The sequence below is a fragment of the Rhinoderma darwinii genome, chromosome 9 (assembly GCF_050947455.1).
Source record: "Rhinoderma darwinii isolate aRhiDar2 chromosome 9, aRhiDar2.hap1, whole genome shotgun sequence".
Taxonomy (NCBI): Eukaryota; Metazoa; Chordata; class Amphibia; order Anura; family Rhinodermatidae; genus Rhinoderma; species Rhinoderma darwinii.
The window spans coordinates 27,212,140-27,225,622 of NC_134695.1; the positions used below are offsets into that span (position 1 = coordinate 27,212,140).

The window sequence follows — 13,483 nt, forward strand, 5'->3', positions numbered from 1 at the left end:
ATACCATTGAAATCAATAGTAATGCAAACAGAAACTGTACTTTCAGTTTGTCTTTCTGTTCATCTGTTCCTTTGACGAAACAAATGGACGGAAAGTCAAATGAAAGCCCAACGCTGATGTGAACAGGCCATTGCACCCTGTGTTATTTTCTATGCTGCCATAACATACAATTGTCCAAAAAAAGGGAACAAAAAAAAACACCAGCCTCAATAACACAAGCTTAAGTTTGTATAATGCAAGTATTTTAACTAGGCCCTAAGACGATATTTTTTTCTCCAAAAGCACATGCTGCCTGAAACCAGCAGGTGGAAGCAGATCCTCCTTTCTTTTTCTTTGAAAAATTAACCATACTCGTCTTTATTCCCCAGGAAATGACAAAGATGCGGAGGAGGCTTTGATCCAGGAATGGTTTACACTGGTGAATAACAAAAATGCCTTAATCCGCAGACAGGATGAACTACAATTGATGTAAGTAGTAGAAAGCAGTGCCATAACTATAGGGGTCGCAGCGGTCGCAATTGTGAGCGGACCCGAAGCCAGGGGGCCTGCGGACCCCGAAGCCAGGGGGCCCGCGGACCCAGAAGCCAGGCCCGTGGACCCCGAAGCCAGTGGGCCCGCGGCCCCCCGCACCAAGTCTATAAAAAGTTACTATATTAACTGGGGCCTATGTAATAAACGACGCGGGCCCCCGTTACTATATTGGTTTACAGTAAAATTACCCTCCTCGTTCCGGAGCACAGCGGATGTCCTGACGTCTCTTTGCATCATGACGTCGCAACTCTGGATGGAGTCAGGACCTTCGCTGTGGCCGGAGCCAAAGAGGAGGGTAAGATACTGACTGCTGGGACCCCCGTCAATCAGCTGTTTTGAAGGAGTGCAGCACTCGTATGAGCGCTGCTTTCCCTTCATACCGGTCACTTTCTCACACTGTGAATTGCCGACATGCTATGATTCAGAGTGTGAGCAAGTGACCAGAAAGAAGGGGAAGCAGCGCTCGTACGAGCACTGCACCCCCTTCAAAACAAGAATATGGGTTGCCTCATATTTCATAACCAGCCAGATACAACATAGCAGCAGCAGGCTAGCATTACCAGGGTGGGAAGGCCCACTGTTTCTGGCCTTTCCTAGCCTAATAATACCAGCCTGCAGCCACCCCAGTACCCGACTGTGACTACAGATGGTCGGATTGCACCCGGCTCTTCCCAGTACCCCAGATGGTGGTGGGTACCGGGGTAATAATGGGGGGGGGGGTTAGTGTTAGCCTTTTCACCGGCTAAAATTAAGCCCCACCTTAGTAATGGATGCTGTCAATTACTAAGGTGGTTGTAATAAGGTTTAAAAAAAATACAAGGACATAGAATTATTTTTTTATTGAAATTTAAAAAAAACAACCCTCATTTACTATTTCATTGAGAATAAAAAAAATGCCGTCATCGAAGTAGTCCTCGAATTCGAAGTAGTCCAACATCCGAACCTGTAAAAAAACGCGAACACAAAAAAAAATTTGTAACACATAAAAGAAGCAAAACAATTATTATACTTACCTTTCTTGGGTCCAACGCTGGAGCTGCAATGTCAGCGATCTAGGCCCCATATCTAATACAATCATGTGTGAGAAAGTATAATCCTATCCATAGCTATAGGGTCGTAGTGCTATAAATATACTGTCATATATATATATACACACGCACACACATTTTTTGGGGGGGGACATATGTATTGGGGCTATCGCCCCTGGCTGCTAGTGCTGCATCATTGGGTCACTTAGGAGACCCAGCGATGCAGCTGAAAGCTGCGGTCCATCGGCCATGAGAAGAAGTTTGGGGGGGGCCAAGAAGAACTTTTGTATCAGGGGGCCATGAGACTTTAGATACGCCCTAGGTAGGAAGCATTATAGGCACCCACACTACTATAGGAGTAAAACACACTGTGCATAAAGCACTAATGTTGCTGTGCGCAAGTGCAGTGGCAAATATGAAAGCAACTTTATAATGGTTACATCATTTGCATATAGGGCACAGCAATCTGCTCATTATACACCAAATATAATCATCTTCTTTTTTTTAGGGCTGAGGAGCAAGACCTGGAAAGGCGCTTTGAGCTCTTGAGCAGAGACCTGCGAGCATTGCTGTGTACAGATGGTGAGACCACCAAGTGCACAAAGTCTTTTTTCCTGCTGGGCTCTGCTGCATGCATATTTTTGCTTTATTGGTACAGTTTAAGGGACAAATCTCGTTATTGGCTATTAATATTAAATATTTCGATTTATAATCTCCAAATCACATCCAAATAAAATGATGTGTTTTATTTCATAATGTGTTATACTGGATCATATCTGTCATAATATTCAGTAATCCTCCAATATTACAGATGAGAGTGAACCTTTTTAAGAAAAATTGTTAAAATAGTTCTGTATTTGATGGCATAGCCCAAGGATATGATCGGTATGGATCTGACCGCTGGGAGCCTCACAATTTATGAGAACATAGGCAAAACTATACAGCACTTCAAAAAAGTGTCATCACCGAATAAGTTATGGCCTCTACATTATATTGTCAAAGTAATGTATGGATGAATGGAAAGCATTAATATTCTAAGTAAATTTATATACTGTGCTTATTATATTGTTTCGCAAAAGGTGGTTGTATAGTTTGTATATTCTCTTTTATTATCTCTTCTAGAGTACCTAAAAAGTGAAGCTCAGAAGCGGAGGGAAAAGCTCTTACTTGATGAGCTGGTATCCCTGGTAGACCAACGAGATGGTCTGGTGAGAGATCTACATATCAAGGAGAGGAAGTATGTGTCTGTGCCTTTAAATATAATCTCAACCTGCACATGATCCATTGTAACATCTGGTTTTGTAATAATTTGTTGCAGTGCTGTAGAGGAAGATGAACTCATAGAAAGAAGTCTCGAGCAGCGGAGAAGAAAGCTCAGCAAAAAGGATAAGTGTCAGATCAGTTGAAGTGATGGTGCCAAAGGAAATAAAAATCAAACAGGTTACATTAATGCTTACCACAAACTCTTAAATTATACAGAAAACGTCACATCTGACACATATGGACATAACTATTTGGAAACATATTTATTGCATGTCACCAGGCTAAAGGAGGACCCATCGCCCAAGATACTGAGATCCTTTCGAAGCACCGTCCACTTTCCTTGTTCTTGTATATTTCTGTTTGCTGCTAGAGATCTATAGAGAGTGATATTTAACTGGGTGATAATATTTTATATGCATTGAGCACTGTTCTACCCTGTGTTAATAATTTTTAAAATTAACTGTGAGGTGACTGTTGTTTTAGTGTTTAAAAATGATTTATGGTTTTGATAGATATATCAGTGAAAGTCTAGGACCTACTGCTGAAACGGTTCAGTTACATCAAAAGGACTATCGTCCACTCAGGTCTAAGGAACCACGTTGCCTTTACAATGTTAGCAAGATTTAGACAGTCATTCAAGATGTTAGGCGCTTTCATATAGTCTTCAGAAGGAGTTGGCCTAATTCCTATACAGCTCTACAGGAAAGAAAAATACATTATTGATCTTTATGATGGGAATGTGTCAGTGCCCAATGACTCCTCACTTGATTTTACTGAAGTGCCTTAAAGAGGCTCTGTCACCAGATTTTCAAACCCCTATCTCCTATTGCAGCAGATCGGCGCTGCAATGTAGATTACAGTAACGTTTTTTTTGGTTTTTTTTTAAACGAGCATTTTTGGCCAAGTTATGACCATTTTTATATTTATGCAAATGAGCTTTTCTTATGTACAACTGGGCGTGTTTAAAGTTATGTCCAACTGGGCGTGTATTGTGTGTGTACATCTGGGCGTTTTTACTTGTTTTACTAGCTGGGCGTTGTGAATAAAAGTGTATGATGCTGACGAATCAGCATCATCCACTTCTCTTCGTTACCACCCAGCTTCTGGCAGTGCACAGACACACAGCGTGTCCTCGCGAGATCACGCTGTGACGTCACTCACTTCCTCCCACAGGAACTTCATCGCGTCGGATGAGCGAGGACACGCTGTGTGTCTGTGAACTGCCAGAAGCTGGGTGGTAACGAAGAGAAGTGGATGATGCTGATTCGTCAGCATCATACACTTCTATTCACAACGCCCAGCTAGTAAAAGAAGTAAAAACGCCCAGATGTACATAACTTTAAACACGCCTAGTTGTACATAAGAAAGGCTCATTTACATAAATATAAAAATGGTCATAACTTGGCCAAAAATGCTTGTTTTTGAAAAAAACAAAACGTTACTGTTATCTACATTGCAGCGCCGATCTGCTGCAATAGGAGATAGGGGTTTGAAAATCTGGTGACAGAGCCTCTTTAAAGAGGATCTGTCGCTAGTTTAGTAATGCCCAATCTCCTAGCTAATCTATTAGGTGCTGTCACACTGTTAATGCTGGTGAAAATTGTGTCCCAAAACGTTTATTATTTTAAAAGTTCTGAGCGTTTTTCTAAATATGCAAATGAGGCTATACTTGACATGTGGTTGTCAACTCCAGCGATTCTCCGTAGGTGGAGCTACCTCACAGCCTCTGACGCTGTCCTATCAGCATGAAGCTGCTTCACACAGTGTGAGAGACTGAGGCTGGAGGGAAGGAGGATCACTTAAAGTGTAACTAAACATTTGAAAAACTTCTGACATGTCATAGTGACAAATGTACGAAGTATCTTTGAAAGTCTTTGAAACTGATCCACTGCCATGTTCTTTATTTTCATATCATTGCTCTGCTTTAGACACAGTTGCTCTCTTATATTAGCGGTTGTTATTTCTAACTTGGATGATTACTTGGAATATAGTTTTGTCTTCTACTCCACATATGTATTTTCTGATGTTAATTAGTAAATTGATAGAAACGCTTTCATATATGCAAATCACAAGCCTTCTATATTTGATTTTCTTGCTTACAAATCGGTCATAATTAACCGATAAATATCAAATGTATTCTCTACTTCTACAATATCTCCACATCTATTCTGCTGCCTTAAACACTGTTAAATTAACAGTTCACATCCTCAGATTATTTTATTTTATTTTTACATAAAAACAGCCAATAATTTTTACATGTCCTATCAGTATTATACAATGTCCATGATACGTTGAGTGCGTCTGACATTTCTCACAACACGAAGATGTGTAAACACTGACAATAAATACCTGATTCATCTATTCTATTGGTTATCGTATCCAAGCTGCAAGGCTACGGCTACACCTAACTGCATTATCGCTCACTATAAAAAAAAATCACTATAAAAATGCTAAAAGCAGCTTGAAAATCTCTTGAAAATGGCGCCAGTCAAGCGAGTTGCTAGCAATTTCTTGTTTTTATTGGTACATGCTGGGATTTCTGACCAATTTTAAAAAAGTAGTTACTACTTTTCCTCCTTCATAGAGTAAGATCAAAATAGCTTGGAAATGTAATGAAAATCTATCATTAAGGTTTTGATTACTCTATAGGAAAAAGTCAAACTACAAAAAGTCTTGGTGTAGCCCTAGCCTAAAGCTCAGGGTCTAACAGCAGATGCCTCAGAGGTAGAAGCACAAATATATTTATAGATATTTCAGAAAATCCTCAAATTTTTTTGTATAATGCATTTTATATATTTTATACATATTATATATTACATATATTGTCAATTGGGGAATTTCAGTCAGAAATGCCAACATGTTCCACTTTAGGAGAATTTTCTTTCAAATATAATTTCGTATTTTGTAAAGAAAAGACATTAGCTTTATTCCCTGTGATTGATATCAAGTATGGTTAATGTATCAGTCGATTGAATCAGGGGTCGTTTAGTAAAATAATTAAGAATGCCTCAAAACAGTTCAGTATCTTTACTAAAAGGAGCCATGGGCTGATCTCGTGTATGGCAGCTGTCATTAGGTAAATGTCTGAACATTTTAACTACATTCTAACTGTACGGATATAACATTGTTGGCTGGGAATTTACAATCAATAACTATGGTGCCTGTAAGTTATTTCCCACCACATTTACTCCAATTTTATTGGCACTGCTTTGCACAATTTTGTAGTAAATGTTATTGTCATGGTACGAGGGAATGCTGAAGGTCTTCAAGAAATTGCTGCATTGCTTGATGTGTTAAATAAATGCAATAAAAGATTTTTCTGTTTAAATTCAGTCTCCTAATTAATGGTAACAACTACCCAGTCAAGCGAAGTGACTCCTAATTTTTTGAGAAAATGCTTTGGATTACTGTCTTGCTGGGGTAAGGGCGGCAGTGGTGGCATACATACAATGTGGTTCTAGACAGAGCGCAGTATGACTTAACATATTGTTTTTTCTCTGGCCACATGCAGTGAAAAATCTGCCATGGATCAAGTATAACTAATAGGTTCTTCTTGGCTAAAAAAAAAAGCAGTTATACGTTGGTAGTTGAGGGCCTATTAGTTTATTTATTCCCATTGTTTATATGGCGGCAACATATTCCTCAGTGCTTATAACATACCAAAAGAAAGGAGTATATAGCGATTTACTTATGAAAATATAACACTATTTTATTAATCATACATATACGACAAACAATATTAAAGAATGATACAACAAGGCAAAAGACTCTAGTATTTATACATGGTATAGCAGGAAGAACCATAAACGCTGGATCCAAAAATATAATATCGCTATAGTAGAGCTGTATATATGCATAATATATGGATGGCTGTATATAGATGAATAAAATTCTAACATAACCCCACGTGACACTATTCCTATTCAGGAGTTTCTATCATTGGGATAAGAGAAAGTGCCATTTCATAGTTATATTTTGAGTCAATCAAAAGCCAGCCTTACCCATCTCAGCAATAAAGTGATGCTGCACAACCAGTATGTACCCCAACATGCGTTTCGCGTTGATCTACTTCCTCAGGGGGTGCATAGTGTCCTGATACTGCCTGGCAACTATATAATGTGGATAACAAGTGTCTGATATCTAACCAGCGCCAATGAGTTCTCGGTGCATGCCCGTTGGCGTGACCGAAAGCGAGGCATGCCCCACTTCCGGCTCCCAGTGCAGTAGCGCACATCCGGGTTCCGGGCATGCGCAATGCACTACAGGAGCCGCAACGCGGCAGGCGTCACCACCAGCCATCCCCAACACGCATGCGCACCTCACCGGTCAACATCAGCTATATCATATGTTGTAATAAATGACATCATATAATAAAAATATACAGTGACATAAACAAACAGTAAAAAAAGAAAAACATAATACAGTAATTAGTGATCCTTTGACATAATTGGTCCAGTGCAGTAAATTTCATAGAGCATTTCCAGAAAAACAAAAATAATAATAAACAAATATATAAATATATATATATATATATATATATATATATATATATATATATATATATATATATGTATATATATTTATACACACGTAATCTCACTCCTTTTTTTTCTCAGCGAGGCGGTTTGCAACCCTGCCCGCTTATAATTACACCTGTTTGAACAACGGGGCGGTTTCCCGTTAACCTCAATGACATACCGAAAAATGCATCAAATTCAGCGTAAAAATTCTGTTGTGTGAACAGGGCCTAATAGAGAGAAGTAGAAGTAGTACTAAGACTACGATCCCCTAACATGCTGTTGAGGTTTGGGAGATACTGTTGAGTTTTGGCGGTACCAGCTTGGGATTCAGGTCAAAATCCATGGGTATCCTGGCCTGTTTATGTCAAAGTTAGAAAGAAGAACCATAGACTGAGAAAAAAACAGACTGATTACCTGCAATAATCCCTACCATCTCCCTCTGTCTGGACGATCTTCTTCACAAATCTCTGTTCAACTGCTTCTGGGTCAGCTAAGTACCATCTATACTCGGGGGGCGGATTACTATGGGGGCAATCTGGGCAAGTGTCTGGGGCCCGACGCTGGAAGGGGAACCAGTTCGCCCCGGTTCTCCTGAACCAGTTGTTAAAGCTACAGCCGGTTCAGAGAACAGGAGTGAAGCGAGACCTCTCACCCAATTGTGTCCACGAATACAATTGATTAATATTTGCAATGGCGAGACGGGAACTAACAGTTCCCACCTCGTCATTCTGCGCTTTAACAATGACGCAGTCTGCATGATGATGTCATCACGCCGACTGCGCCGTTAGACCCGGATGACGCTGCCTGGTTACTGACCAGTGTATTGTCGCTGGAGGACGGCGCAGGAACGGGGACAAGTGAGAATGTTTTGTTTTGTTTTTTCTTCTGTGGGCAGCGTTTGGGGCAATATCTACATGGGGCATTGTGACTGGCACTATCTACAGGGGGTATTGTGACTAGCATTATCTACAGGAGGCATTGTGACTGGCATTATCTACAGGAGGCATTGTGACTGGCATTATCTAAAGAGGGCATTGTGACTGGCATCTACAGAAGGCATTGTGACTGGCATTATCTAAAGCGGCATTGTGACTGGCATTATCTAAAGAGTTCAGTGTGACTGGCATTATCTACAGGGGGCAATTTGACTGGCATTATCTACAGAGGGCAGTGGGACTGGCATTATCTACAGAGGGCATTGTGACTGGCATTATCTACAGAGGGCATTGTGACTGGCGCTATATCCAGGTCGCATTGGGGCTGGCACTATCTACAGGGTGCATCGTTAGTGTGTGTGGTGTTTTACTTTACAGTGTTTGATACAATTTAATTCATGGGGACGGTGTATAGTACTATTATATTCAGTGGCGCAGTGTGTGATAATATTATATTCAGGGGCACAGAGTATGGCACCGTGAGAATTTTATCTTCGTTTATAGGTGCGGAAATGTTGGAAAAGTGAGGAGCTGAAGACATCTGAGCGGAAAACTGCAGAAATGAGCTGTAGCCGGGAGAAGTCATCATAGAGGTCTGGACCGGATGGAAAAGAAAAGATAAAGAACGAAAAATAATCTGAGCTGTCACTTGTGAGTCACTCAATGTAAATGTTTATTCTCCCTGTGACTGATCAGTATTGTAAAAAATACAATATTTGAAGCCTCACAAATCCCGTTATCAGGAGCGGTGTCACGCTGTAAAATCAGACAAACCCAGTCTGACGTAATGTAATCTTCAGAAAAAGCGTGGTGAACAGCAGCACACGTCTCCCAAGTTTCAATCAATAAGTGTAATGCCGGGGAAGGGAGACAGGTGAGCCCTAATCTACCCGCCACTCAGTCCCTGCCTACTTGCAACGGCCCGTCCTAGGCGACGGCGTACAACTGGGCGACGGTCCCTATGCTCACTATGTGCACGACAGACAAACAGACAAGGGTACACAGAAGCTAGGGGAATGGGGCAGTGCCCACAGCAAAACCCTGAGCAACAAGAGTAGTGAACGAGCCGACTCAAACCAGGAGTGTACGAGGTACCAAATGCAGAACAGGAGAGTAGTGAACGAGCCGAGTCAAACCAGGAGTGTACGAGGTACCAAACGCAGAGCAGGAGAGTAGTGAACAAGCCGAGTCAAACCAGGAGTGTACGAGGCACCAAACGCAGAGAAGGAGAGTAGTCAATAAGCCAGGGTCTATATGAAGCAGAGGACAAAAGTAGAAGCAGCAGCAGCAGAGCCAGGAAACAGACAGAATCACAGGCAAAGGAGGAGCAGGAAGTGAAGGTATAAATAGACAGAGGGCGGGAGCTAGCTCCGCCTGGCCAGGCTGTGATAGGCTCTCCCACTCCTCAGCCTCCCAGCCTGATTGGTAGAAGGAGGGGTCACTCGATCAGACTTAGGAGCAGGTGCAGACTGACTAACCACGGGCGTCGACACAGAAGCTGTGTCTGGCAGATCCTTTACAGTACCCCCCCTTTTATGAGGGGCCACTGGACCCTTTCTAGGTGGACCTGGCTTATTGGGGAACCAAAGATCGAACCTCCTGAGCAATACTGCAGCGTGAACATCCCGGGCGGGTACCAAAGTCCTCTCCTCAGGCCCGTAACCTCTCTAATGGACCAGGTACTGGAGAGAGCCTTGGACCATCCTGCTGTCCACAATCTTGGCCACCCCGAATTCTACCCCTTCAGGGGTGAGAACAGGGAATGGAGGTTTCCTCGAGGGAGCCAAGGATGGAGAGCAGCGTTTCAGGAGGGAGGCATGAAACACGTCGTGTATTAGAAAAGACGGGGGTAACTCCAGTCGGAAGGAGACAGGGTTAAGGACTTCAATGACCTTGTACGGCCCTATATACCGTGGAGCAAACTTTTTGGATGGGACTTTAAGGCGCAAATTTTTTGAAGACAGCCACACCAGATCCCCGACCACAAACAAGGGGTTAGCAGAACGTCTTCTATCTGCCTGAGTCTTTTGTATGCTCTAAGACGCCTCTAGGTTCTTCTGAATCTGGGCCCAGTCTGTGCACAGTTCCCGATGAACGACATCTACCTCAGGATTGTTGGAACCTCCAGGTGAAACGGAGGAGAACCGTGGATTAAACACAAAATGACAGAAAAAGGGGGAGACCCCTGACGAGTTACTGACCCGGTTATTAAGGGAAAATTCAGCGAGGGAAATGAAGGAGACCCAATCATATTGACAGTCAGAGATAAAACACCTTAAATATTGTTCTAGAGACTGATTAGTCCTCTCGGTTTGGCCATTAGTTTCAGGATGGAAGGCCGAGGAGAAGGACAGATCAATCTCCAACTTTTTACAGAAGGCTCTCCAAAACAATGAAACAAATTGTACCCCTCTGTCAGAAACAATATTGACAGGAACCCCATGGAGACGCAGGATGTGTTTGACAAACAAGGTAGCTAACGTCTTAGCATTGGGTAGTTTCTTGAGGGGCACAAAATGGCACATCTTACTGAAGCGGTCTACTACAACCCACACCACCGACTTGCCTTGAGATGGAGGCAAATCGGTGATGAAATCCATGCAGATATGGGTCCAAGGTCTCTGGGGAATGGGCAAAGAATATAGTAAGCCCGCTGGTCGGGACCTGGGAGTCTTGGACCTAGCACAAATTTCACAAGCGGCGACGTAGGCCTTAACGTCTTTAAGCAACCCAGGCCACCAATAGTTTCTGGCAATGAGGTGCTTGGTACCCAGGATGCTTGGATGGCCAGATAGTGCAGAGTCATGATTTTCCCTGAGTACCCTTAGCCGGAATTGTAGGGGAACAAACAGCTTCTTCTCAGGAAGGTTCCCGGGAGCTGAACCTTGATCAGCCGCAATTTCGGAGACTAAGTCAGAATCAACAGAGGAAATTATTATACCTGGGGGCAAAACACAAGCAGGATCTTCCTCCGCAGGAGGGCTGGCCATGAAGCTACGCGACAGTGCATCAGCTTTAATATTTTTAGACCCAGCCCTATAGGTAACCAAAAAGTTAAATCTAGTAAAAAATAACGCCCATCGAGCTTGTCTCGGGTTTAGCCTCCGGGCAGATTCTAGGAAAACCAGATTCTTGTGGTCGGTAAGGACCGTAACCTGGTGCCTAGCCCCCTCCAGGAAGTGGCGCCACTCTTCAAATGCCCATTTAATGGCTAAGAGTTCGCGGTTGCCAATGTCATAGTTACTCTCAGTGGGTGAGAACTTCCAGGAGAAGTAGACACAGGGGCGGAGATGGGTGAGGTACCTGGTACCCTAGGACAAGACAGCACCCACTCCCACCTCGGAGGCGTCAACCTCCACGATGAATGGTTCCATTTGGTTAGGCTGAATCAGCACTGGGGCCGAGATAAAGCACTTCTTAAGGACCTCAAAAGCCTGGACCGCCTCAGGAGGCCAGTGGAGGAGATCAGCACCTTTGCGAGTGAGATCCGTAAGAGGCTTAGCGATGACCGAGAAGTTAGCAATAAATCTCCTGTAATAATTAGCAAACCCCAGGAAGCACAGTAACGCCTTCAGGGAGGCAGGTTGGACCCATTCAGCCACAGCCTGAACCTTGGCAGGGTCCATGCGGAATTCATTAGGAGTGAGGATTTGACCCAAAAATTGTATCTCCTGCACCCCAAACACAAATTTTTCGGATTTAGCAAAGAGTTTGTTTCCTTGAAGGGCCTGGAGCACCTTCCTGACATGCTCAATGTGGGAGGACCAGTCCTTGGAAAACACAACTATGTCATCAAGGTACACTACAAGAAATACCCCCAGGTAGTCTCTTAAAATCTCATTTATGAAATTCTGGAAGACCGCGGGAGCATTACACAACCCAAAGGGCATGACGAGGTATTCTAAATGACATTCGGGCGTGTTAAACGCAGTCTTCCACTCATCACCTTCTCTGACTCGGATAAGGTTATAAGCCCCCCGAAGATCAAACTTAGAGAACCATTGGGCCACCTGAACCTGATTGAAGAGATCAGGAATCAAAGGAAGGGGATATTGGTTTGTTACAGTGACCTTATTCAAGTTTCGGTAATCGATGCACGGCCTAAGACCACCATCCTTCTTCCCTACGAAGAAGAAGCCAGCACCTACTGGAGAAGTAGAGGGGCGAATTTAACCCTTGGCCAGGCTTTCCTGGATATATTCTCTCATGGCCTCACGTTCGGGACAAGAGAGATTAAATATCCTACACTTAGGGAGCTTAGCTCCTGGTACCAAATCATTTGCGCAATCGTATTCTCTATGAGGAGGTAATACTTCGGAGGCCTTTTTCGAAAAAACATCAGCGAAGTCCTGAATAAACTCAGGTAGAGTGTTCACCTCCTCAGGGAGAGAAATAAAATTAACAGAAAAACAGTACTCCAGTTAAACGTGGGATTATGCATCTGCAACCAGGGAAGGCCAAAAACCAAATCGGATGATAATCCCTCCATCACCAGTACGGAACACTGCTCCAAATGAATGGAACCAACAATGAGTTCGAAAACAGGGGTATGCTGCGTAAAATAACCATTAGCAAGTAGAGTGGAGTCGGTACACACTAGCGGGACAGGTTTAGGCAAATCAATCAATGGCATAGCTAGAGACATAGCAAATTCCACAGACATAATAATAGCAGAAGACCCTGAATCCACGAAGGCACTGCCGGTGGCAGACCTACCCACAAAAGAGACCTGAAAGGGAAGCAAGGTCTTATTAGGTTTCATATTTACGGGAAATACCTGTGCGCCCAAGCGACCTCCCCGATGGTCACTTAGGCGCGGAAGTCTTCCGGCTGCTTATTCTTACGCCTAGGACAGTTGTTCACTTGATGCTTGTCATCCTAACAGTAGAAGCAGAGACCATTCTTCCTGCAGAGCTCTCTACGTTGTTGGGGAGACACGGAGGCCCCGAGTTGCATTGGTTCATCCGAGTTTTTCGTGGAAGAACGAAGCAACGGAACCTCGGGAGCCATCATGGGGGAGCCAGAGGAGAAGGCACAAAAACTTTCAAGTCGTCGTTCCCTGAGACGTCGGTCAAGACGTACTGCTAATGCCATAACCTGATCTAGAGAGTCAGAAGAGGGATAGCTAACTAACAGGTCTTTCAGGGCGTTCGACAGACCCAATCTAAACTGGCACCTCAAGGCAGGGTCATTCCAGCGAGAAGCT

The 13,483-nt window shown here is 43.3% G+C and overlaps 1 protein-coding gene across 1 annotated transcript in view; it reads left to right on the forward strand.

Annotated features, from left to right (window-relative positions):
* LOC142660156 (uncharacterized) overlaps positions 1-3,633 on the forward strand; it is a 152,988-nt gene extending 149,355 nt beyond the window's left edge. The window contains exons 15-18 of the mRNA XM_075836738.1: positions 369-468; positions 2,068-2,141; positions 2,682-2,796; positions 2,878-3,633. Of these exons, the coding sequence (XP_075692853.1) occupies positions 369-468; positions 2,068-2,141; positions 2,682-2,796; positions 2,878-2,965 (377 nt within the window). The 3' untranslated portion in view covers positions 2,966-3,633. The remainder of the gene's footprint in view (positions 1-368; positions 469-2,067; positions 2,142-2,681; positions 2,797-2,877) is intronic.
* The last annotated feature ends 9,850 nt before the right edge of the window (positions 3,634-13,483 follow it).